The sequence below is a fragment of the Pelobates fuscus genome, chromosome 1 (genome assembly GCF_036172605.1).
Source record: "Pelobates fuscus isolate aPelFus1 chromosome 1, aPelFus1.pri, whole genome shotgun sequence".
NCBI classification, from domain to species: domain Eukaryota; kingdom Metazoa; phylum Chordata; class Amphibia; order Anura; family Pelobatidae; genus Pelobates; species Pelobates fuscus.
The window spans coordinates 488333175-488360453 of NC_086317.1; the positions used below are offsets into that span (position 1 = coordinate 488333175).

The following is a 27279-nucleotide window of genomic DNA, read 5'->3' on the forward strand; positions in this document are numbered from 1 at the left end:
ATTCCTTTTACCCATTCCCATTGCAGGTGGTGCTGCAGGTATTATGTGTAATTATGGCTTCTTTCTTATTAGGCAGAGTAGGCAACTGTCCTGTAGGGGGTGCCTATTTACAGCACTGGCAATGTGGTTTTTGGTTTTTGTAACATTTTCTCTAAATACAGTTGTTTCCTAGTGTTCAGACTTATATTACCTTGCTGACTATAGAAATGGGAAATTAATGCAGGATTTATTTTTCATCAGGTTCACACAATGGCTTTTTTTTTTTTATTGCTTTTTCATGTAATTTATCACGCGTTTACCAAAATAACACAAAGGATTACACACCTGGGGGAAAAAAAATAAGTAAAAACAGGCATGATTACAATGATTGCTGCTACATTCAGAGCAGTCACCTTTTTTTTTTTAATATTTTTTTATTTTTATTGTTGATGAAAGTGTACTTTAAATCTTAAACCTAAAAAATAAAAAGGTGGGAGAAAATAAGGGTCACGTGCAAACATTTATATTATATCACACATAAACCCAAAGGCTGCCGCCCACTATATCAAAATAAAAGGAAACCTTACAGAGCAGGAAAACAAAATGTCTCATAATACATTTAACACATTTAAAAGGAAATCAACAAACATGTTATATGGTGAATTATAGCTGTTTGGGACAAATACCTGTTTTTTATGAGAATGAAATTCCACACCACTTCCTGAATCTACAATAATCCAGGTGAATATTCCTCACCTCTATTCATGAATTACACTTTAAAACCAAATTAACTTGAAGTTGATAATTTAAAAGCTGTCTGAAAGGCAGTACACAGCGTGGTCCTGAACGCTCTATGTACAGTATATCACATACATTGACTAATATGGAATGATCTTTCACACAATTTCCATTTAGAATTATTGGTTCAAATCTACACTTTCAGAAAAGACATATGAAAACATATCGCTGTTTGATACCTCTGGTTGTGAAGCACGTGCCTAATATGAAAAAAAGAAAAAGAAGCTATTTTCTCTGAAATTCTGCTAGAAGTAAATTCCTTTTACTTTGTTGGGGTTTAAGCAGTTGGGCTACAAAGTAATTATCTATAAGATGCACATACGAGAGCCTCAGCACTGGTGAAGTTAAACATGCAGTAACCATTCACACGAAGCATTACAATACATGTTTAGCAGAATAGTAATACAATGGCACATATTAAAATGGACTGTGAGGATGAAAATGAATTAACATATCCCATTACCGAGTAACACACATTCACGTTATCAAGGGATCTTACTGGTGGGCCTTGATTACACAAATTGTTGTATTACTAGTTTAATTGCTGCACTAAACGTTCTCATCATCAATAATATTATGGTTTACTTTGGTCGAATAATACATATTTACACACATACAACTATACAGATTCTTCCCTTAACAAAACAAATACAAAAAGGCTATTTGCTTCAGCCTATATCTTTCTACAAATACTATATGAAAATAATAAAATTCTATACCAAAGCTACCCAGCCATTAACACTTTGAAAGTGTTTAGAAATTCTCCTTTCTGCATTGTGCACTTTAATAAGGACTGCCGTGAGTCACTCTGATTTCCATACACCCTCTTTAATATAATATCAGTGGAAGTGGAAATGAAGCAGAGCTCAGGTGTTTCTCTGTCGCCGTATGGCTTCTAATGCCTCTTCGCGTTCTTTCAGAAGTTCCTTCAGCCTCCAGATTTTCTCATCTCTTATAGTGTCATCCAGATCTGCAGCAGAAATACACAGTCTGCCGCTGGTTGAAGACGCCGCTTTAGATGGAGTTGAGTAAGCCTGGCGATTGATTGTAGGTGTGGAACTTGTCATTCCTGAAATACTGCTACTCAGTGGGGAGAAAGGGAGCATGGGTTCTAATGGGTAAAATGGAGACATGGAAGATGTACTTTCTTCAGCAGTAGAATTTTCTTGCAACACTTGTGTTTTTCCAAGAAAAAATAAATCACTTCCAGCGTCAGAGTCCTCCACTAAATCAAGGCTATCCAAGGCAATTCTTTTGGCATTTATCGGAGTGTCTGGTGATGATTTTCTTTTGTTGTGAAGCATTTCAGCCTGATCCTGTAAACAAAAATTAAACAAATAAGTTACACAAATATTGCATGCCCAAAGCTTACTATGCACCCTTTGTAAATCTGCTCTCTGGGTGTGTGCATTTTGAAGGAAGGCTAAAGGTGGATGACACTAGCTAAAGTAATGAAAGACCAATATTTAGAAATCAACTTAATTATTCATGTAAGAAAATAAAGGACAATTGTCATTTTTGTAAATGATGAAAAGTATGTATTATACCTGTTGTGTGTTTTGTAATGGAAACATATAAAGAAATATTTATTTTCATTGCATCTCCTGCCTTACCCATGAGCTGCTACCTTAAAGTCCACTATGGTTGGAAACAGCTCCCAATGAGCATGTTGAATTGCTGAAGCCATAGTATAGGCTGCACATAGGGTCAGTATTTGTTAACACGAACATTCAGGTGACAGAGAGCTAGTGCTCTAGTTGTGTAAGAGGACACAAAGATGGCTGTTCCAATGCAGCAGAGGTAAGCAAAGAGTTGCATTGAAAATGGAGGTATTTACAGGTCAACTATGCACTACAAAACAATAGAAGTTATATAATAGGTCCTTTTTAAATATTCAGCTAGTAGGTCCAGCTGCAGCATATTTGAAGCTTATTAACATTAATATAGTACCATCGATTTAGAAAATGTAGCACTAAAACAACATTACAAATGACAAATTGATTTTTACGTAGCCTAATCAGTCTGATAGAAGTGAGGGAAAGCTAATCCCTGCACAGGGAAATAATAGATAAACTGTGCAATGTGTTAAGGTGGTGTAGGAACAGTCAGCTGATAAATACCAAACACGGGAGACTAATGGGACTTTGCTTGGCATTTCAGAGCAGTCTCACATGCTCCTAGCGATTGCTCTCCATACCCGTTTGCTTTTAATAATAACAAATCCAATCATTAAGGACACAACACCAGGGCTCTGCAATGCCCAGGCACCAGGCCACCATAGTGACTATGAAATTTGTCCTGGCACCTGGGAATTGTGGGCCAGTTTCCTCCAAGGCTGCCGGCTGCGTGCATTGTTTGCAGACAGTGAGAGTGCTGTGATCTTCTTGCTCTGCTTCCTCGCATGCCCCTTACCAAAAGGCCCATCACCCATGCCCCATCACCCAAAGGAAAGCCCATCCTCTCCAGTTCTCCCAAAGGTAGGGAGGCTGGGTTGAACAAAACTGAATTAAAGCAAGTGATAATTTGTGAGTGTGTGTGCCTCTCTCAGTGTGTGTATGTCTGTCAGCAGTGGTGCCCTAGGCATGACAAAACTTGGTCTAGAAACAAGAAAGTTAATGTAAACAAAAAGCCGGGGCCTGACGGTATTCACCCATGAGTACTTAAAGAACCACTATAGTGCCAACTCGTTTTCCTGGTACTATAGGGTTATTAGGTTCCCCCCACCCTGATTGAGCTGAAGTGGTCTGGGTGCCTATCGTGGTCCTTTAAGGGGCTAAGTGTGAAAATAAGTGAACCTCTGTATTTAATTTTTCAAGATTCTTTTCATTTAGAAATTGTACCGGAGGATTGGAGGAAGGCAGATGGTTCCTATATTCAAAAAGGGTGAAAATCTTTGGAAATTATAGATCTGTGAGCTTAACTTCGGTGGATGGGAAAGTATTTAAAGTGTTATTAAGGGATAATATTTAGGAATTCATTGGGAGAAGCAATGTTATTAGTAATAATCAGGATGGTTTTATGAAACATAGGTCATGTCAAACTAAGCTAATTGCATTCTACAAAAAAGTAGAAGTATAGATCAGGGTGTTGTAGTGGATGTGATCTGCTTGGATTTTGCCAAGGCATTTGATATGGTTCCTCACAATAGGTTAATGTTCAAACTCAAAGAAATTGGTCTAGATGAATATTCTTGTTCTTGTGTAGAACATTGGCTTAAAGATAGAGTACAACGAGTTGTCATTAATGGAAAATTTTCAAGAGGGACAAAACTGGTAAGTGGTGTCCTTCAGGGCTTTGTTTTAGAACCACTTTTATTTAACATATTTATAAATGATCTTGAAATAGACATTAAAAGTCATGTTTCAGTGTATGCAGATGACACAGAGCTCTGTAAAGTAGTACAATGCAGAGATTTAGATAGATTGGGGGACTGGGCAATAAAATGGCAGATGAAATTTAATGTAGAAAAATGCAAATGTATGCACTTCAGAGGAAAGAATGCACAATCTACTTACACCCCAAATGGTAGTGAATTAGGGATAACACATGAGAAGGATTTGGGAATTGTTATAGACAACAAACTAGGCAACAATATGCAATGTCAATGAGAAGTGGCTAAGATGAGTAAAGTAATGTAATGTATAAATAGGGGCATTAAATCACGTGATGAAAATATAATTTTGCCTCTTTATAAATTACTGGTAACAAAAAAAATTGATAAAAGAAATTTAGCATTTTAGTTATAAAGAGAGGTTAACAAACTAAATCTATTTAGTTGAAAAATAACGCCTCAAAAGGGAAATGAAAGCATTATACAAATATATTCGGGGCCAATACAAACCATTTTTTGGAAATCTATTCATAAACAGGGCTATACAAGGTCATGCATTTAGACTGGAAGAAATTAGATTTTTGTCTAAGGTAAAGGAAAGGTTATTTTTTTTTTTTAAACAAGAACAATAAAGATTTTGAATTCTCTGCCTGAAGAGGTGGTTTTATCAGAGTCTATAAAAAGGTTTAAACAGCAATTGGATAAATACTTGTAAAAACAATATACAGGGATATAATTTTTCATTAGTGGGGTAATAGCTGCTTGATCCAAGGATATATCGGACTGACATTCTGGGGCACAATTGGAAGCGCTTCAGCCTGTTTTTTTTTGCCTTCTTTTGGATCAACAGCAAAAACAAATGTGAGGAAGGCTGAACTTGATGGATGCATGTCTCTTTTCAGCCATGTAACTATGTAATATGTGTGGGGTAAGGTAATCGTGAATGTCTAGGAAAGTTGATCTATTAAGTAAACTAGAAAGTTAAGTAGAGACGTTTAAACCATTACAAATGATTAATGTATGAAGAACTTTTGTTACAAGGTGAAGAAGGGAGAGAAAAAAAAAGCACAATCTCATTTTAAATCTCTAAGCTTAGGCTGAAATTTAGGACTCTAAAAAAATGAGACCGCGCAGAATGGGTAGAGGCAGGGCTCATGAGAGTGCACATGAAAAGGTCATGTATATTGTAGGCCTCTTGTAAAAAGAGCATGTGTTCAAAGAGACATTCTGAGGTTATGCTGATTTTTAAGTGTGCTGTAAACTCGAATGAGGAAGATTGAGATAAACCATGGGCCAGAGACCAGAGAAAAATCACAGCAGTTAGATGCTGGAATAGAGAAAATTACAAGTTAGAGATTGAGGTGACTCGTTTGGATTGAAGTGGGGAAGAGGAAGTAAATGTGACAGTGAGTATAATGGCGAACTGACACAACAGTTCAAAATTTGTAAAAAATAAATAAATGAAATAACATGGATCTGACATGCCGTGGCAAGTCTGAAAGAGAATGTACTCAACTAGAATTTCTGCTGATCAATTGAATATAAAGATATCCACTATAAATGTAACAGTCTTTTAAATATAAAACCTACCTCACAAAAATGACAAATTATTATTGGCCAGATACTATAAAATATGCATCTGCCCCTCGTTTAAAATGGAAAACACAATAGCGTCCACTGGAGTGACTGCTCATAAATTAAGAGTTATGTTCTGTGAAGTCGTACTAGATGATTACACAGTTACAGGCATCAATTTCTAGATCTATTAAAATGCCAGTTAAAGAATCACTGACAAGAATCTAATTACAGCCTCAAATTACAGTATATCGGCAAAACCCTGTTTCAGCCAAAATGTTTATTGAATTTTGGCCAGAATTGATTCCAAACCCGATAAATGGGTTGGTTGCTCAAACAAAATAATCTGATAAATGTGCTTAGAACCGTATTAGTCATTAAAAAAAAAAAAAAAATGACCCCCATATTAGTACAATGGAGTTTTTAAACTTGAGGTTTTGTATGTCCACTAAACAATGAGCAGCCACTCACTGTCATAATACTAGTGACTGCGCTATTGCTGCCCAGTCACAAACAACATACAGCGGGGGGTCCTGTCAGTATAGGATGGGAGCTTCACATTAAAGAACAGGCTCTGGGTGAGGAGTCCAATTGAAATAAAGGGGGAACCTATTGTACCCCCGTGTTCCCACCCTGTGAACATTGGGTGGTGGCTCTATTTGAAATAAAGGAAGAACCTATTATCACCCCACCCAAAGATGATAGGTGGGGGCTCTAATAAGAATATACATGGGGATGTACCTAATTTCCCCCCACCCAGAGGTGGCGGTTGTAGGCAATAATTAAATATATGATGGGGGTGGACATGCCATCGGTAAAGTTCCCACACAAGTCTAGACATAAGTGAGACTCATCTATCAGAGCACTCTCACTGGCATTGTACAGTATGCCGATGGAAATCCCTATAAGGCTGTTCACCCCCATGCAAGCTCAGTCCACGCGGAGCAATTGGCTCATGTGGATTTTTTACATTTTTTTTGTCATGTGTTTTCTTGTACAATCCCTCCATTTCTTATTTAATTAAAAGTCCCCCACCCCCGAATGCCTTTGGGTATTATTACAATTAAAATACACCCCACCCACTGTTAATTTCTATTAAAGAGCCATTGATGGACAGCTTTTTGCAGTCAAAATTTTTGAGGCCATTTAGCAAGGATTTTGTCCACGGTAAATGGAATTGAAGCAACTAACCAGACAGTTTATATGTTAAACATGGTTATGAGACTCAATATTGGAAACAATGTTTATCGGCTTCCAATAAGCCTTCACCGCTGGGATTTAAATCAATCTGAACATATAAAAGGCTTATTAGGAGCAGATAAAATGCATCAAATGTGTTTCTGCTGATTTGCACAAAATGCCAACCTCTGAATTTGTGCTCGTCGTGCCATTGTTATCGGTCATGAAATTATTGCTTTTAGTGTAATTGTTTTTCCAACTTTGCTTTGAAAGGACTGAGCCTTGAGATGACTTTTTGGGCCGCAGTAGAGGTAGCCTTTTTAAGAAGACCTTTTCCTTTTTGATTAAACCAAATTTCAGCCTCAAACTCTGATCGGTGACTCTGTTCAATTGAAGTGAGTGGTTATTCGTCACAGGTGGGAAGACATTGGTCTGCATCTGAAACAAAGATTGGCCAAACAGATTACAAATAGAGAACAGGCAGATTGTGTACACACACACTTTGCAGAGTATGCAATGAATACATAGATAAGTTCAAAACGTTTTCTGTATCTCCCCAATAAACAGGTCTAACACAATCTGCAGTGCTTCTGAGAAAGTGTGAGTCATATCATCAAGTTAGATTTTTATGTAGAGATAAAATCATATCAATGAAATTTTAATCCTAATACCAAATTTACATGTAGAACTTGCCCACCCCCCAAAAATGAACAGTGTTGATAGAAGTGAGATACAGTGCACTTAACAGTACAATATTATTTATAAACTACTTTATATAAAACAAGCAAAGCAAAAGTGTATGTGGTGCAAAGCACATGACACAGAGCAAAAGATAGCATGTTTGTTGCAAACTGTGCTACACTAATCAAAACATGTAAACCCTTTCCTAAATCAGTAATATCGGGAAACTGATCCAAGTACTGCAGATAACAAATGTGTTCCCTCTTTTATATTTCTTTAACCTCTTTGTAATAAATTATTTTGGAGACTTCAGCCCCTAATGTCAGTGATGCACATTATGGACTGCAACTCACAGAGCTCTTACTAGGACATGAGATAGAGGGGTAGACTTCTTCCATGTAATCAGCACTGGAGCACTGGATGAATCTACAGAGGTATAGCGATGTTTGGAGTGCTCTCTGATAAAGTATCTCTCTTTAATTGTATCTTGGTTCTATAATCTAGTCTTTACATTTGCATTGGGACTTCACATATAAAAAGTCTGTAAATTATATATTTGCTTCTTTGTTGTGGGATTTTGGATATGGTAACAGATGCTTACTTTCTGATATATCTTTTTCCTTCAGAGTAAAACGCAAAAGCATTTTCTCATAATGCCATAATTGTTTTATTTGCAAGTTATGAAGATTTCTAGGTTACTTTCCACTTAACAGACTGGATTACAGGTCTGATGGATAGTTATGTGGCTGAAAAAGGGCAGCTTCTTATATGCAGAAACTGCACACTTCCTTTAAATCATCAAGAACAACCTCTACCCACTAGCTTATAGGCAAGTTAATTGTACAAACTGCATGGAGTGACAGAGCAATCCATGACCACGCTTCAATAAAGCTTCAGCTAAATTCCCGGAGCATTAAAGCGGCACAGTGATGCCGAATCCAGTTTTTTTTTTTTTTTTTTTAAACCCGCCTCCACTACGTCCAATTGACCCCCTAGTTACCCCCAAATGCCCCTAAGCCCCCCACATTACATATTTTTTATTCTTTATCTTCTGCCCCGATCTTTATTCAGGGCGCCGCCATCTTTGTGTGGGTAGATGAAGTCCCTGTGGGACACGTCATCTGCCCACACTAGATAGACTGTGAGATTCCCGCACATGGCCAGTGAAACACCTGGACATGCGAACGGGAATTTCACCTATTCATTCATTCATCAGAATTCATTCATACTGCGAGTAGGGTCATGTCCACTAAACAGTGAGCAGCCTGTGGCTGCTCACTGTAAAAAAAAAATGGTAATAAGGGGGGGTGGGGCGGGGAACCTACTGTCCTCCCCCCACCCCTGGGCAGCGGGTGGGGGCCATAATGGTAATGAGGGAGGGGGGACCTACTGTCCTCCCCCCCGGCCCCCATCGCTGGGCGGCGGGTGGGGGCACTAAGTCAATCCCCCCACCGCATCAAGGTGACTAGGGGTCCCCAAGCCCCTAGTCACCCACCCCCCACCCAAATAAAAATGCCCCTACCTACCCCCCTCACCCTAAAAAATAGTGAAGGGGGAATAAAATTGCTAACCTGTAAAGTAAAATTAAACTTACCATTCGACGTCTTCTTTTTTCTAAAATCTTAATTTTTCAGCCCCCAAAAAGGCCAAATAAAAAGCCATCATACCCGTCGACCTAAAAATAAAATAAAAAACCCGAGCGCAAAAAAAATAAACCATCTTCACCCATGGAGGGCTCCACGCAGACTGAGCTCCGCAGGGCGGGGGAAGGCTTATAGAGCCTTGCCCCGCCCTGCAATTAGGCTAAGAACACTCTGATTGGTGGGTTTAAGCCAATCAGAGTGCTCTGTGTCATTTTACAAGCGTGGGAAAGTTCTTTGGAATTTTCCCACGCTTGTAAAATGACAGAGCACTGTGATTGGATGGCTTGAAATCCATCCAATCACAGTGCTCTGTGTCATTTTACACAGCGTGAGAAAATTCCAAAGAACTTTCCCACGCTGTGTAAAATGACACAGAGCACTGTCACAGAGCACTGTGATTGGATGGATTTTACACAGCGTGGGAAAATTCCAAAGAACTTTCCCATGCTGTGTAAAATGACACAGAGCACGGTGATTGGATGGATTTCAAGCCACCAGAGTGCTCTGTGTCATTTTACACAGCATGGGAAAGTTCTTTTGAATTTTCCCACGCTGTGTAAAATGACACAGAGCACTCTGATTGGCTTAAACCAACCAATCAGAGTGTTCTAAGCCTAATTGCAGGGCGGGGCAAAGCTTTATAACCCGCCCTGCGGAGCTCAGTACGCGTCGTGCCCTCGAAGGGCGAACAAGGATAAAAAAAAAATTGCGCTCTTTTTTTTTTTTAAAGTGCGACGGGTATGATGGATTTTTATTTGGCCTTTTTGGGGGCTGAAGAAAGAAGATTTTAGAAAAAAGAAGACGTCAAATGGTAAGTAAAATTTTTTTTTACAGGTTAGTTATTTTATTCCCCCCTCACTATTTTTAGGGTGAGGGGGGTAGGTAGGGGATAGTTTGTTTTGGGTGGGGGGGTGACTAGGGGCCCCAAGTCACCTTGATTGGGGGGGGTGTTTCATTTAGGGCCCCCACCCACCGCTCAGGGGTGGGGGCCAGGGGGGGGAGGACAGTAGGTCCCCCCTTATTGTTTTATTAGTGCCCCCACCCACCGCTCAGGGGTGGGGGCCATGGGGGAGGACAGTAGGTCCCCCCCCTTATTGTTTTATTAGGGCGTGGGGGCCAGGGGGGAGGACAGTAGGTCCCCCCTTTATTGTTTTATTAGGGCCCCTACTCACCGCGCAGGGGTGGGGGCCAGGGGGGGAGGACAGTAGGTCCCCCCATCTTTATTTAGAGCCCCCACCCACCGCGAGGGGTGGGGGCAGGACACCAGCCGCGCGGGGGGGGGGGAGGGGGTACTAGGTTTTTTGTGTTTTACAGTGAGCAGCTATAGGCTGCTCACTGCTTACTACACATGCCCCTACTCGCGATATAGCGAGTAGGGGCATATTATTTACTAATACCAAGTAATTTTTACTTGGTATTAGTAAATGTGGCTGAAAGACCAATTTAGGTCTTTCAGCCTTTTAGTAGATAGCTCCCTGATACCGTGGGAATTAGGGAGTTATCTACTAAGCGGCTGCAAGATGCAGCCGCGGCAATGAATAGGATCGGAGTTTCATTCATTAGAATGAAATTCCGATACGAACAAAGTACCGAATTGCATCCTAACACGAATGGAGAAACTCTTCTCATTCGGTTAGGATGCAATTCGGCAGTTTTGCCGGCGTTCTGTCTAAGTGACAGGACGTTCGGCAATACTGACAGGAAGCATTGTGGGAACAGGGAGGAAAGGTAAGGATCATGGGAAAATTGCTCTGACCAGCGGAAATGAAGCACAGTTTGCTCCTCCGCTGGTCAGAGCTGGTCAAGCGGAGGAATCCTCCATAAGGCAAAGAGTCCCTACTTTGTCTTATGATTTTAAAGAAAACTAAAGAAGACAGGAAGAAAAGAATAACAGATCCTGAGAGAGGGGGAGAAGAGGAAGAGATTGAGGAAAGGTAAGTTCGGCATGACAGTGCCGCTTTAAACTCTTATCCGATCCCTTCTTCTTGAGTTAGCATATACTTACTATTTGAGTAAAACCCGCCATTTACCACAAGTATTCCTCCAGCTTTTCTTTTTTTTTTCTGTTTAGTTAGTTGAAAAGTGGAAACATATTTAATTCACAAACTTTATACTACTAAGAAGCATTTACCTTCTGACTTTGAATATTTACTGCTGGTTGCGATGCTATTTTTGAGGTTGTTTTTACATTGACAGTATCCTCTACTTTTGGTGGACAAGCCTTGCTATCCTTTGAGATGGTAAAGGATGTTTGGGCCAGCAAGGTATCCTCCAAACGAGAGACACCCAGCAAAGTCCTTGGCTTTAGTTCCTGTTTAATGGTATGCTGGAGATCAGTCATCTGTGTTTTCACATCCAGCGGCATTGAGGTATCGGAACAGGGGGACACTGTTGAACTACTGTCTTGTTTGGACACTTTATTTTTTGAAAGGACAACTTCAACGACTTTATTAGATATATCTTTCATAGAATCTGAAGATTTGTCAGGTGAGTTGGCTTGAGGGAGTTGTGCATTGAAAACATCAGATCCCCGTTTAGCCAGGAGATAAATTTTATTATTGTACATAACCAGAGCATTGTCTTTAATGTGGATGACATTGGAGTTCGAGGCCACAGGATTGTTGTGTGTTGGTAATATATTGGCAATACTGGTCTCTTCACTATGTTTTCCAGATAAAATCTTTAATATTTTAGAGGCAGTGTCATTGGAAGACTTGACTGGAACGAGACAAGAAGCAGAATTGTTATTTTCTTGCACAATCCACTTCATTGGTGCCTTGGGAGACCCCGTACCCCCAGATTGCTGATTGCCACCAACATTTTGCATGTTTGTTGAAGCAATGGCCACAGGAGAGATACCAGACTGCCCTTGTTTGGGGTAAATGGGAGACAACGGTTTGGTAACTAGTGTTCTTACAGTATTCACTGGAGAAACATAAATAACTGAAGGATTCTTTGAAGCATCATTGCAGCTGGCAGCCGCAAGTATCTTCTGCTGGATTGCAGAGGGCAACAGCGATGCTGGAACAGATTTAACTTCGGCATTAGCAGGTATCTGGAGATGATGTCCTGAAGGCAACTTTGGTGAATATTGCATAGCAGATGGTGGAGATTTGGGATTCATCATCACAAAGGTCTGATTTCCAAGCTGAGGCCCAGGCACAGTGCTCACATGGGATTTCTCAAGGATTATAGTAGTATTCTGAAGGTTAGTGGCTTTATTGTCCACTTGGACAGTTTCCAGAGGCACCTGAAGATTTCCTGTAGTTGTGATAATGTAATTTCCAAAGCCAGGCTGCTGTACCACGGGTAATCTTACAGGTGAAGGTAGAGTGATATTCTGCACCGGGGTGGCCACTGTAAATCCAGCTGGCAGGTTACCTTTCACAGGGGACCCATTTTGTATGACAGCAGGCTGAACTAATGGGAAGAAGTTACCCGATGAATTAGATACTGGTATTAATTTCAGCACATTCTTTCTTTCTGATCCTGTAGTTTGAACAACTTGGTAAACACACCCTGTAAGACTTAAAAAAAAAATATATATATATAAATTATTAATATATAGTATAATAATCCTAAAGTTTATTACTAGCAAACTAGCTGCAGTAGCATAAGAGACTGATGGCATGCATGTAAATCGTTTGGATCAGAATTAAATATTGCGTCACATTGTACAATAGGTTTTTAGTTGTATGGTGTGACATTGTGCTATTTGAGATTGGACCACATGGTCTATTGAAGACTAAAAAGTACTAATCTGAAGGGCTTGCTGCCATAGTTTTCATTAAATACCATTTAAATGCCTGTGTATTGTGAGGGTCTGGCTGCATAGCATGCGATTTGGAATACCGTATATACTCGAGTATAAGCCGACCCGAATATAAGCCGAGGCCCCTAATTTTATCCAAAAAAACTGGGAAAACTTATTGACTCGAGTATAAGACTAGGGTGGGAAATGCAGCAGCTACTGGTAAATTTCTAAATAAAATTAGATCCTAAAAAAAATATATTAATTGAATATTTATTTACAGTGTGTGTATAATGAATGCAGTGTGTGCGTATGTGTGTGTGTATGAGTGCAGCGTGTGTGTATGAGTGCAGCGTGTGTATGAGTGCAGTGTGTGTGTGTGCATGAATGCAGTGTGTGTGTGTATGAATGCAGTGTGTGAATGCAGTGTGTGCAGGGCCGGTGCAAGGATATTTCCTGACTTCCCCTCCTCCTCCCTCAGTGGTCCTTACCTCCCCACCCCCGTGTTCCTTCACCCCCCCCAGTGGTCCTGACTCACCCCTCCCCTAGTGGTCCTTACCCTCCCCTCCCCTAGTGGTCCTTACCCTCCCCTAGTGGTCCTTACTTCCCCCTCCCCTCCCATAGTGGTCCTTATCCCACCCCCTCCCTCTCATAGTGGTCCTTATCCCCCTTCTCCCTCCCATAGTGTTCCTTATCCCCCCCATCCCTCCCATAGTGGTCCATATACCCCCCCCCCCCTCCCTCCCATAGTGGTCCTTATACCCCCCTCCCTCCCATAGTGGTCCTTATCCCACCCCCTCCCACAGTGGTCCTTATACCCCCCTCCCTCCCATAGTGGTCCTTATACCCCCCTCCCTCCAATAGTGGTCCTTATCCCCCCCCCCCTCCCTCCCATAGTGGTCCTTATCCCCCTTTTTTTGTTATTAATTTTTTTTTTTTATTATTATTATTTTTTATTTTATTTATATTTTTTTTTTTTCGTCCCCCCTCCCTGCTCGATATATGGCAGGGAGGGGGGCTCCTTCCCTGGTGGTCCAGTGGCAGTTCAGTGGGGGGGGAGAGGGGGGCTGGCAGAGCTGTAACTTACCTGTTCTGCAGCTCCTGTCAGCTCTCTCCTCCTCTGCGCCGTCCGTGCAGCTCCTTCTATCAGCTCACACTGTAAGTCTCGCGAGAGCCGCGGCTCTCGCGAGACTTACACTGGGAGCTGACCGAGGTGCTGAACGGACGGCGCAGAGGAGGAGAGAGCTGACAGGAGCTGCAGAACAGGTAAGTTACAGCTCTGCCAGCCCCCTTCTCCCCCGGTCTGTATTATGGCAATGCAAATTGCCATAATACAGACCTTGACTCGAGTATAAGCCGAGTTGGGGTTTTTCAGCCCAAAAAATGGGCTGAAAAACTCGGCTTATACTCGAGTATATACGGTATTTATTTCCATTATACAAGCTGCCAGTAGCACAACAATCAGTGACAGGCATATCCAGGGAAGCGATAGTATGCACGCAGCCTAATAACACAACATTTAACATATTACCATCCAATATTTTATCTTTCAAATCCAAAACATGTCATATTGATCTATCTTCCATTGTTGAGCCAAATTGTAATGCTTCCGAATTTGGCCCATTTGGAGGGTGGTCCAAATTCCGTAAATTCTAAGTGCCACGTTGACTGAACATCTCAAGCAATGGAAGAGCATGTTCACTTTAATCATGGTTTGGAGTTCAAGCCCAAAAAATGAGATGATTGTTGGTTAGGGGACAGCAATTAAATGTTGATTTTATTCATAGATCAAATGAGACGTGATCAAGACAGCATAAAAAAATATATATAAATCTATATTTATCTATAATACACAATCTAGCACACTCACAGCAATTTCAAGTCTCACAGAATGTAATAAAAACATCTCACCTAGGATAAAATAATGGGGGTTTAGTTACAGTATATGGTCATACATTGCATAAGCCTGCCACAATGTCAATGTACCCCATTCTTGGCAGGTCCTACTCTAACAACCTATTGTACGCTCTTAGATTAATCCACTTACTTGGCAAATGCTTCCTCCAGGGACTCTCTGCAGGTCAAGGTTAAAAAGGGCCCTTGAATTAAATGTTACATTCTTCTAATACTCTGTCTGACAGGTCTATTGGAGATTGGTTTGATTTCTCTTGTGGGATTACTTTGGTTTAATTGGGTGGGAATTGTTTGCACATGTTTTGCACCATGGATATTTATAGCGTTTTTTCCCCTTGTAACAGTTATACTGATGAATGTCTGTAGAGACTGAAACTTTGATGTAACATAACTGTACGGTGAATAAAAGTAAAAGGTGGTTGAAAGTCCAGTGAGTGCTTTATATATATATATATATATATATATATATATATATATGGAACATGGGGGGTGGTTGCACTCACCTGAACATGCTTAAATGGGGTGCTGCTGGGGGCCATATTATACAATAAACAATACACAAGATCCAGCGCACTCTCCTATCTACTAAACAGCAACTTCAACGTTGACAGATTCTATTAGTTTTTAAAAGGTTTTATTTAAAAACACCCTATCTAGGCAAAAAATAATGGGGATTTAGTTACATTATATGATCATACATTGCATAAGCCTGCCACAACTTAATCCCCATTATTTTTTGCCTAGATAGGGTGTTTTTAAATAAAACCTTTTAAAAACTAATAGAATCTGTCAACGTTGAAGTTGCTGTTTAGTAGATAGGAGAGTGCGCTGGATCTTGTGTATTGTATATATATATATATATATATATATATGAAATAGAGAAATGTCGGCACTCCTGGATTTAAGAACAATAGTATTTATTGTCACGCATGTCAACGTTTCAGTTCTTAGCTTGGAACTTTCATCAGGACACAAAGAATGATCATACAAATGTTTTGTTGAAGTCTTGGTGCAGGAAAGAAGGTTTTGGGTTTTTCGAGCACTGGGCAGATTTTGTGCATGGGTACAACCTGTATAGTAGTGATGGATTGCACCTAAACAGAAGAGGGTCTGCTGTGCTGGGGATAGGATGGCTAGAAGGTTGAAGGAAATTTTAAACTAGTAGGGGGGGGGGGGGGGGGGGGGGGGGGAAGGGAAATGGAGATAGGTTAAAAAGAAGATGGGCTTTAGCTCGGTATAAGGGGGGAGGAGGGGGAAAGCTCAGAACAGAGGCGGTATGGAATATTGATAAAAATTCACAAGAAGTACAAATGACTCATAATATTAAATGTATGCTTACTAATGCAAGAAGCCTATATAACAAAATTGGGGAACTAGAGGCAATAGCATACACTAAACAATTTAATATAATAGGCATAACAGAAACATGATGGGATGAGACACATGACTGGGCAGTTAACTTAAATGGGTACACGTTATTTAGGAAGGATAGCAAAACAAGAAGGGTGGTGGGGTATGTTTGTATGTCAACCATGAGTTAAAGTCAAATCTTAGGCATGTGGAGTGTGACGAGGAAAATGTGGAAGCTTTATGGGTAGATATCTGCTTGGAGCAAACGAAGGGAAATCAATTATTGGTTGGGATATGTTATAAACTACCGTACCTAATGTAAATATTAATTAGGAAGAACAGCAGCTGTTAGAGCAAATTGGGAAAGCTGCAAATCTGGGTAACACGTTTATTAATTAATTATTGGAGATTTTAATTACCCGGACATAAATTGGGATAGAGTGACTAGTACTTCAGCAAGGGGAATCAGGTTTTTGAATGTGTTTATGTCACAACTGGTACAAGCACCAACTAGAAAGGACGCTTGTCTGGATCTCGTTATAACAAAAAAATTTGATCTTTTGACCAACATTCAAGTAGGGGAGCATTTGGGAAATAGTGATCACAATATGGTAATTTTTTTAAATAAACTCAAAAAAGCTAAAGCATGTGGGGTATACTAAAATGCATAATTTTTAAAAAGCCAATTTCAATAAGGGCAGCTTTACAACATATCAACTGGCATAAACTCCTTAGTGATAAAAACACTGAGGATAAATGGAAACTATTCAAACAAATATTAGAAAGGTACATTTCTCAATATGTACCATTGGGTAATAAATATAAAAGAAATAAATTGAAACAATGTGGCTTAGTAGAGAAGTAAAACGAGAATAAAAATAATAAAAGGGCATTTAAAAAAACGGACAAATCAGAGGCATCCTATATAAGATATAGGGAAGCCAATAATACCTGCAAAAAGGCAATTAGTGTGGCTAAACTAGAAAACTAGAAACTGATAGCCAAAGAAAGCAAAAACAACCTCACATTTTTTTTCAAGTACATCAATTCTAAAAAAAAACTAAAATTGAAAGTGTAGGTACACTGGAAACAGATGAGTGATAGTTAATGAATACCAGGAAAAGGCAGACATTTTAAATAACCTTTTCTTCAGTATATATTAATGAGGATCGTATGGCAAGAGATATGCAAATGATTGCTGCAAAAACCTTGCAGATAACATGTGATTGGATGACTCGAGACAAGGTCCTGCAGCAGTTAAAGAAAATTAATGTACGTAAAGCTCCGGGGCCTGACGGTATTCACTTACTCGTTTTCCTGGCACTATAGTGCCCTGAGGGTGCCCCCACCCTCAGGGTCCCCCTCCCGCCCGGCTCTGGAAAGGGGTAAATCTTACCTTTTTCTAGCGCTGGGCGGGGAGATCTCTGCCTCCGATCCTCCTCCGTTCCGCCCCGTCGGCTGAATGCGCACGCGCGGCAAGAGCTGCGCGCGCATTCAGCCGGTCGCATAGGAAAGCATTTATAATTACCTCTGTTTCTGAGAGATAATTTAGTGGGAAAATTATAACGTAATTATCTCTCAGTTACAGAAAAATATACACAAAATATACAATACCCCCAATATTACCAGAAACCCCACAAAAGTTACATCCCCGGATAGCTCTGGTCTGAGTGGCCATCTTTGCCAAGTATCACTCAGACTGGACTGCCACCAGTAAAGTTTTGACCGGCCGGCCACGAGGTGATGGCCCAAAAGAAATTGGTGCCCCGGCCCGTCTCTGTTCTGGGTTCCTGTGTGAACACCGTACAAGGGATTCTCCTTATTTCAGGGAGCAAATGCTCCCCCCATTTGGTAGTTCTCATCTCCTGAACATCATTTGCATAGCTGGTCGGGAAGTAGACGGGCAGCAGTATAATCTTTTTCGGGGTTTGTGAGTGCCTAGCCGGAAGGGGTCAAGGCATTCGACGACCAAGTACTGCTTCCCACGTTCGGGAGACAAAATGACCACCATTCTTTTGTCGCCCACGTGTATTCGGTTACACAAAATGGCGGCCACCCAGGGGAAGCATTCATTAAATGCGGTTTCGCACTTAAGTTGTTGGTGTGAATGTTTTAATGGGGGCAGGGGTGGTCCTCATTCGGGAGTCGAATACTGGGTGCTCGGATACAATAACTCTCGAACGTATAAAAAGAAAATTCAACTAAATGAACGGTACGTTCCGCCACAGTATTAAAAAGGCTTCTGTTGTTGTTCAGGAAGTAGAACCTGCTAAGAGTAAGGTCAGAGGCTTCCATATACATCTCATAATTCTGGAGTTGCTACAGAGGGAATGGAAGAACTTGGAAAGACGTGCATTCATAGCCAGGCACTTTAAACAAATCTTCAAGTTGCAAAGCGAAGATAGATGGGAAGTGGCTCAGCTGTAAAAACAAAAAAACAAAAAAAAACACTATTCCAATAAGAGAGTTTTCTGGCCTCAAAAAAACCTATGGACAAGCGTGCAGAAACTTTGTGTAGACTGGCATATCAGGCTGCAGGTTACCAGTGCAAAGCGGCTATTTCCGGTGCAGCAATAGTGAAAGCTCAAAATCTGTGGCTATCCTTACAAGATATGGTTTTGGATAAAACGGATTAAGACCTGTCAAATTTGTTCAATCTTATGCAGTTGCCCAACAAATTTCTGACAGAAAAAAGAAAATGCTAAAGGGGACAGCCAGCATCATGGGCTTATCATCTGTGGCCAGAAGGGCATTATGGTTGAGAACATGGACAGCAGACAGACATCAGAAGCGGCATTGTGTGAACTGCCCTTTGAAAAGAACAAGTTGTTTGGCTCTTCACTGAAGGAGATTATAAAACAGATAGCAGACAGCAAAAAGGCTCTTCAAGATTATAGGATGTCTGGGGGCAGTAGCAATAGAAGGTTTCAAACCTGACGTCTGAAACCATTCAGAGATAACAAGAGAGAGAATACTAACAAACTTCAAAAGAAAAGGAGATTTTGACCCAGAGGAGTGGGTGGTTGTCAGAGATTCTTTGTTCAGAAATGGAAAGACACCACTTTAAACAGGTGGATATTAAATACAATAGCAGAGGGTTACAGAATAAAGTTCTCAGAGAATCCAACTTCAGAATTCCTGGTATCCTCTTACCGTTCAAAAAGAAAGTCAGAAGCTCTTCTAAAAGAATCACTTACCCGTTTAAAAAAAAGGTAGCTATAGAAAAAAGGTGCCAAAAAGTTACAGAGCATGTACTCACTCCTTTTTCTTGTCCAGAAACCAGACAAAAAACTTTCAACCTATTCTGGATCTCAAAAGAGTCAATTCCCGTATACCATACCAAAGGTTCCGTATGGAGAATATTTTATCGGTAACCCACATTCTGCAACGTGGAGTACATGGCAAAAATAGACCTAAAATATGTTGTCTCCATGTACCTATGGCTGTGATTTCAAGGAAATATCTCAGATTCACAGTAAAATCAAGGAAAAGGAAACGGCTACGCTTTCAATTCAAGGCATTACCATTCGGTCTATCATCAGCACCATGATTTAGTGGAATCAGGACCCCTGTCCATTTCATTACCAATAGAGAAACAAAAACGATTTAAGAAATAAATTTCTATGCTCCAAAGAAAAGATCACAGTTCCATAAGAAAGGCAATGAGCACTTTAGGCCTTATTACCTCTACCTTTCCAGCGGTAAAGGGGCAAGATCACAAATCGGACACCTTGTGTCAGAAATGCCTCTGCCATGTGTTCCTCGAGGGGCCTGTTCATTTTCGTCATAAAAACCTTGCGGTTCCTGGTCCGTCCTCCAGCGGCATTTAGCTGCGAATCTATGGAACTGTTTTGGGCATGAAAACCTGGGTTCGCCTGGGCAAAAATATGACTTCCATAAAGTTTCTGAACCCCTGCTCTGATCTGGGTGATTTCTGGATATGTTGTTCACCCTATCAGGGGATGTAAGATTTATGGGGATATGTTATGTTTTGGGGTGTTTTCTAGACTTTGTATAAATGTGTGTTATTTCTGCCTGTGGATAATTAGGTTTATGCATTAACTACCTTAATTATGTCACAGGCAGAGGATAGGGATTGTTTAATGTATGTGGGAGTGTCAGTCAGTGTTACACTGTTTTTATTGGTCTGTACAGTTTGTAATGCAGTGCTCCATCAGGTCCAGGAGGTGTGCCTCTGGCCTGAGGAATTTTATATAAAGCCAACCTACCAATAAAGCTTCAGACTTGTTCTACCCTTCATGAAGTCGGATTTGGTGCTCCAGCGCAGTGCTTATGGTACTCGTCAGTACTAGGAAGCAGCGATTGACTGAGGTACTCTGTCGGAGTGCCAGGCGGTCCGTCACAGGGGCTATCAGGGCATGTGACTTTTGTTGTTTTTTTGTGTGTGTTTTACGGGTACTTTTGGGGTGTTTGTAAATTGTTTACCTGGAGATAATTGAGTTTGTACAGTTCCTGACTCCATTATCTCTCAGGCACAGGGGAGGGGTTTGTGACTTTTATACATTCTGTAACTGTGCGGCCATTAAACAGAATACTTCCCAGCATTAAGCATTGGCTCATGTGTGGGGAGAATTGCTATACTGCTCTTTGGATTATTATAATTTCTTGGAGGAGAGGTCTACTCACTGGAAGCTGAGGTCATGTCAAACTAACTTGATTGTGTTCTACAAAGAAGTAAGTAGAAGTATAGATCAGGGTGTTGCAGTGGATGTGATCTATTTGGATTTTGCCAAGGCATTTGATACAGTTCCACACAAAAGATTAGTGTTCAAACTCAAGGAAATCGTTCTAGATGAAAATGCTTGTTCTTGGGCAGAACATTGGCTTAAAAACAGAGTACAAAGAGTTGTCATTAACGGTAAATTTTCAAGCTGGACAGAGGTCGCAAGTGGTGTCTGTCAGGGGTCTGTTCTGGGACCCCTTCTATTTAACATGTTTATAAATGATCTTGAAGACAGCATTGAAAGTCATGTTTCAGTGTTTGCAGATGACACAAATCTCTGTAAAATAATACAATGTGAGCAAGATATTACTTTGCTGCAGAGGGATTTAGATAGAGTTATGCACTTCGGCGTAAAGAATACACAAGCAACATATACCCTTAATGGAAGCAAATTAGGGATAACAACACACGAAAAGGACTTGGGAATTGTTCTAGACAACAAATTATGCAACAATGTGCAATGTATCAGCAGTGACCAAGGCCAGTAAGGTATTGTCATGCATGAAAAAGGGCATTCATTCTCGGGACGAGAATATCATTTTGCCGCTTTATAAATCACTGGTAAGACCACATATTGAATATGCTGTGCAATTTTGGGCACCTGTTCTAAAGAAGGATATTATGGCACTAGAAAAAGTGCAGAGACGGGCTACAAAATTAATAAAAGGAATGGAACATATCAGCTATGAAGAAAGGTTAACAAATTTAAACCTATTTAGTTTAGAAAAATGTCGCCCGAGAGGGGATATAACATTATACAAATATATTCGGGGCCATTGTGTGGTAATCTATTCACAAACCGGACTTTACATAGGACACGAGGTAATGCGTTTAGACTGGAAGAAAGAAGATTTCGACTAAGGCAAAGGTTTTTATTACTGTAAGAACAATCAGGATGTGGAATTCTCTGCCTGAAGAAGTGGTTTTATCAGAGTCCATATAGATGTTCAAACAGCTACTAGATGCATACTTACAAAAACAGAATATTCAAGGCTATAATCCCTGGGACACACACTGCCGCTGGGGAGGAAGGACGGTACCTTCCGCTCCCTGGGATACACACTGCCGCTGGAGAGGAAGGATGGCACCTTCTGCTCCCTGGGACACACACTGCCGCTGGGGAGGAAGGACGACACCTTTAGCTCCCTGGGGTACACACTGCCACTGGGGAGGAAGGACGACACCTTTAGCTCCCTGGGGTACACACTGCCACTGGGGAGGAAGGACGACACCTTCAGCTCCCTGGGACACACACTGCCGCTGGGGAGGAAGGACGGCACCTTCTGCTCCCTGGGACTTACTCTGCCGCTGGGAGGAAGGACGGCACCTTCTGCTCCCTGGGATACACACTGCCGCTGGGGAGGAAGGACGACACCTTCAGCTCCCTGGGATACAATCTGCCGCTGGGGAGGAAGGACAGCACCTTCAGCTCCCTGGGACTTACTCTGCCGCTGGGGAGGAAGGACTGCACCTTCTGCTCCCTGGGACTCACACTGCCGCTGGGGAGGAAGGCCGGCACCTTCAGCTCCCTGGGCTACACACTGCCGCTGGGGAGGAAGGACGGCACCTTCAGCTCCCTGGGCTACACACTGCTGCTGGGGAGGAAGGATTGCACCTTCGGCTCCCTGGGACTTACTCTGCTGCTGGGGAGGAAGGACTGTACCTTCAGCTCCCTGGGATACACACTGCCGCTGGGGATCCTCACAGGACCAGTCTAGGAGATCTGCTACCTCGGGTACCGCTGGTTGCTGTTGGGAAGGAGGACCGGTTGTCTCTTCCCGGGCCTCATTGATGAGTCGCAGGTAATCCCCCTCCAGGTTCCATTCTTTGGCGACCAAATACTGTAGGTCTGCCTCGAGGTCAATAGCGATCGGGAGCCCCAGCATGTCTTCTCGGTTGTAACACAAGTCCCAAAAACGAGAGTCAGTCGCTTTCCCAAAGTCCTCATCGTCAATATTATCCCAAAGTCGGCCAAGGTCAGTGTAATCTCCGCCTTCTGGGAACTCATACTCTGCCATCTCGGGACACACTGAGCTGCGTACCATTGTATCGCCTGGTATGCGTCGTCTAGCGCCAGTTCTGCATATACTAAAACCTCGAGTCTAGTCACCCACGCTTCTTCGGTCTGTTTTCTCAGGAGGGGCATCCGCTCTGCCATTCGAGCCAGGATTCGCTGCCTTCTGCTGCGGCGCCGATACCCTCGCGAATACTGTACTTCCTCTAGGGCTTCATCCCACAACCTGGCTCGGACAGCCTCTCTGTACATCAACATGTCCTCCTCTGAGACTGCTCCAGACCCCAGGATGTAATCGTTCAATCTATCTTGAAACTTCTCATCCATTTTCAGAGTTCCTTTGCAGATAGGGTCGCTGTACGGGTACTAGCGTTGCCCTCAATTTGTAATCCAGGAATGGTGTTGTCTGTAGCTGTCCCTCTGGTTGTAGGAACGATCCCGCCGCTTGCCACCAATTGTAACGGACCGTTTTGCTCAAAAGGGGATAAAAATCGTTTAGGCGATAATCCCCTTTTTCCTAGACCAGCAGCTACTGCAAGCACCAATCTCCCGAACTGCAAACTGTACGAATTCTAGAAACTCCCGAACTGGAAACACACGAACCCTGGAATCAGCCGAACAGGAAAAGCATACACACGAACCCTGGAATCAGCCGAACAGGAAAAGCAGTCAGCATACAATCCAATTCCCCCAAAAACGAGACGACACATCGGTTTGAGGGTCAAGCAGAATCTGAGGTACTGGCACACCCAGCCTGGTTTTTATTGCAGTTGTTACAAATACAGGTCCGCCCACAGGGAGGTATAAAACAACCACTCACACATCAGTTACATCCCACATATTCCCTCCCCTTATCCTGAGAGGAAACTCAATTATACATAGTTAAAACATACTTTCTACCCAACTTTCATAACTCTAAAACCATACATCACATTCACATAAAAATACATATCCACAATCGATCCATTCAGGGGAACAACATATGGCATGAATGGCAAAAATGGCATGAATCAGACCAAGGGGTTCAAAAGTTAGTAAAGTATCTTTTAAAACCCCTGCCAGCTCAGACCGGTTTTACAGAGCCCTCTCTCCTGGAGAAGTAATCCAATCACCTCCCAGGACACAGACAAGACTCCATTATGCACATGGGAACACAAAGACAGTAAAACACTTTAAAATACATAAGGTCACCTTTTACACATAACACACAGACATTTCACATATCCCCAGATAGCTGGGATCTGAACGCACAAAACTACCGAATAGCACTCAGATCCTATTCACACAGTTCAATTGCCATGGAGCTAAAGTCTTTCCCATAGTCTTTCATTATATGAATAGGCTCCATGGCATAGCTATCTGGGGTATCACCGCTCACACAGGGCAAGCACCGAATGGCCCCACTGTGTTTAAAGGGCCAGAATGAGTGACATGCACTCTGTTAGGGCCGAATACGTTTTTTTAAAGGGCCCAATCTCCCAGGGCCATAGTCCAAAGGCAGCAGGCGGGCAACCAGGCTTCTCCAGTTCACAGTGGCGAGGCTGTTTTCGCCACACATAGCAAAACAACCATGGTTTAGGGATGGGGAGAACTGGGCAGTACAGATAAAGTAAATCTCCAGGTTCACCAAGGATGCTCATTTCTTACTGTTTGTCCATTGGTCACAAGAACCACACACACAACTTAATGTACTTGGAAGCCCTTATTCCCTCTCTGCCCTTGGTACCTTTGTTGTTTTTCCTCTCCATCAATACAACCTACTCTGCCCACTAGGTCACCATTGTGAGAATACTAGTACCCCATTTACACAATTTTGTCATCAATAAAGAATTTGTTCAAGCCCAGGCGCAATCTTCCCTTCTGCCAAGTATCCCTTCTTCAATTTAGTCTCTGATAGTTGCATTTACATATAAATATAACATCCAAGCTCCACTCACCTAGGGTTGGTTCCAGTGATATGAAATTATATCGTTGGCTTATCTCCAGTTTTCTTAAACATCGTTCTCACGCCTTCCTGGTTTTCAACTTCTGGCCATCTCAGTTTACAACCAGAGTATTCAGTCCACAACCACATCCTCTACCACTCTAAACTATTTATTTTTCCTTTCATTTTTTTGTAGCAACCATTTGCATAGATCAGTATCAAATATGTTATAGTTAGACTAATTCAAGTATACTACATCCACTCCAACACCTCACTGGCTCTGAAATCAGGACAATACAATAGCTGCAGACAAGAATATATCTTTTATGGGCACACTGCATACCTTGCGTTACATGCTCTATATCTAGTAGCCCTTTCAAAGAAACATTTTCAAATTACAACTTAAAAAAAATTAAAGGTTTAACTTTTTCTCAAGATTTCTTTTCAGAAGAACAATATCGATATTTGCTCGTGGAAATAGTTAAAGTGTTCCTGAGATATTTTGCATGCATGCATGCTATTGAAAGTGTATGTGCTGTCCCTCAAACCTCCCAGCAGGAGGCAGAACATACATTTCCATTTTTAAGTCTCTTTTGAGAATATTCTAACACATTCCAATGAGTTTAAATTCTGTTTTGTACCCAGAGTAGAGAACCCAGGTGGGTCCACGATACTCACCATTGATTGGATGACACGGTCTGTGCTGGGTTCAATACCAGGTGCTGGAAATTAGACATGGATGGAGTATATTAAACACTATGGATGTCAGACAGTGTGCCCTGGTCTATGTACTCAGCTCAGGCAGTGCTCTCTATTTACTGTATGATATACAGGGGGGTCGGTGTCACTATACACTATATGATCTATTTATACACACAGCTTTAATACAACTGGTCACGGCTAGGGGTCAGCATAGACACAGCTCAGTCAGTGCTCTCTAGGTGTAATAACACAGGTCACCGCTAGGGGTCAGTCTGTACTCAGCTCAGTCACTGCTCACTAGCTGTAATAACACAGTTCACCGCTAGGGGTCAGCCTGTACTCACTATATACCCAGCTGTCGTTACATTGGTCACGGCTAGGGGTCACTATATAACTAGCTGTAATAACAGCTCACCGCTAGGGGTCAGTATGGACACAGCTCAGTCAGTGCTCACTATATACCTAGCTGTAATAACACAGCTCACCGCTAGGGGTCAGTATGGACACTGCTTACTATTTACCCAGCTGTAATAACACAGCTCACCGCTAGGGGTCAGTATGGACAAAGCTCACTATATACCCAGCTGTAATAACACAGCTCACCGCTAGGGGTCAGTATGGACACAGCTCAGTCAGTGCTCACTATATACCTAGCTGTAATAACACAGCTCACCACTAGGGGTCACTATATACCTAGCTGTAATAACACAGCTCACCACTAGGGGTCACTATATACCCAGCTGTAGTTACATTAGTCACCGCTAGGAGTCAGCAGCGCACACCCTCTCAGCGCTGTATTCCCTGCATGACGTTGCAGGGGTGGAGCTTATAGCCTGGCCACGCCCCCTCACTGATACCTGGCCGCCACTGGAGCCGAGCAGCGCCCTCCGATGGCCGCCCGGATACCTGACTGGCACAGCTTGGCTCCCCCAGTGCACTCGGCGCCCGGCCCTTCCTCAGACCCCCCGAATGCCCGGCGGAGAGCAGCGGCAGCCTGCAGCCGTTAATATACCGCGTCACAAAATGGCGCCCCCAGAGCGAGCGCAGAGCCTGACTGACTAACTGAGCGCGCGCGACCTCTCACCGGAAGTGTCCTCTGCACGCGCACCGCACCGATTGGCCGCTCGCCGGAACTCTGAGTGCGTCATCCACCAATGAGGAGAGCGGGCGGGGCTCATCGTGTTTCCGGACACGTAATCGCTTCCGGGGGCGGGGCATTATTGGACTTCCGGTTTCATATTTTGCTATTTAAAAAAGAATGTTTGGGAATATGGAGAATATTTCTGGGTCCATCAGCCTCTTTTATACTGAGTAATGGATTCCATGCTAGTGTGGGACTGGGAGAGCTACATCCCTTAAAGTCACTGGAGAGACATTCTAATCCTATACTAATAATATATACCTACTAAATTATATAATAAATACTATATACCCACTAAATTATATAATATATACTATATACCCACCAAATCATATAATATATACTATATACCCACCAAATTATATACTATATACCCACCAAATTATATAATATATACTATATACCCACCAAATTATATAATATATACTATATACCTACCAAATTATATACTATATACTATATACCCACCAAATTATATACTATATACCCTCTATATACCCACCAAATTATATAATATATACTATATACCCACCAAATTATATAATATATACTA

At 41.9% G+C, this 27279-nt stretch overlaps 1 protein-coding gene across 1 annotated transcript; it reads right to left on the reverse strand.

Moving 5' to 3' along the window:
• Positions 1-1264: 1264 nt before the first annotated feature.
• On the reverse strand, positions 1265-26432 carry LRIF1 (ligand dependent nuclear receptor interacting factor 1). Its single transcript, XM_063432976.1, has 5 exons — positions 26279-26432; positions 25562-26227; positions 11318-12713; positions 7049-7300; positions 1265-2093 (listed from the first exon to the last, which is right to left on the reverse strand). Exons 2-5 carry the CDS (start codon positions 25618-25620, stop codon positions 1644-1646), a joined length of 2157 nt encoding a protein of 718 aa, XP_063289046.1. The 5' UTR covers positions 25621-26227; positions 26279-26432; the 3' UTR covers positions 1265-1643.
• Between the last annotated feature and the right edge of the window lie 847 nt (positions 26433-27279).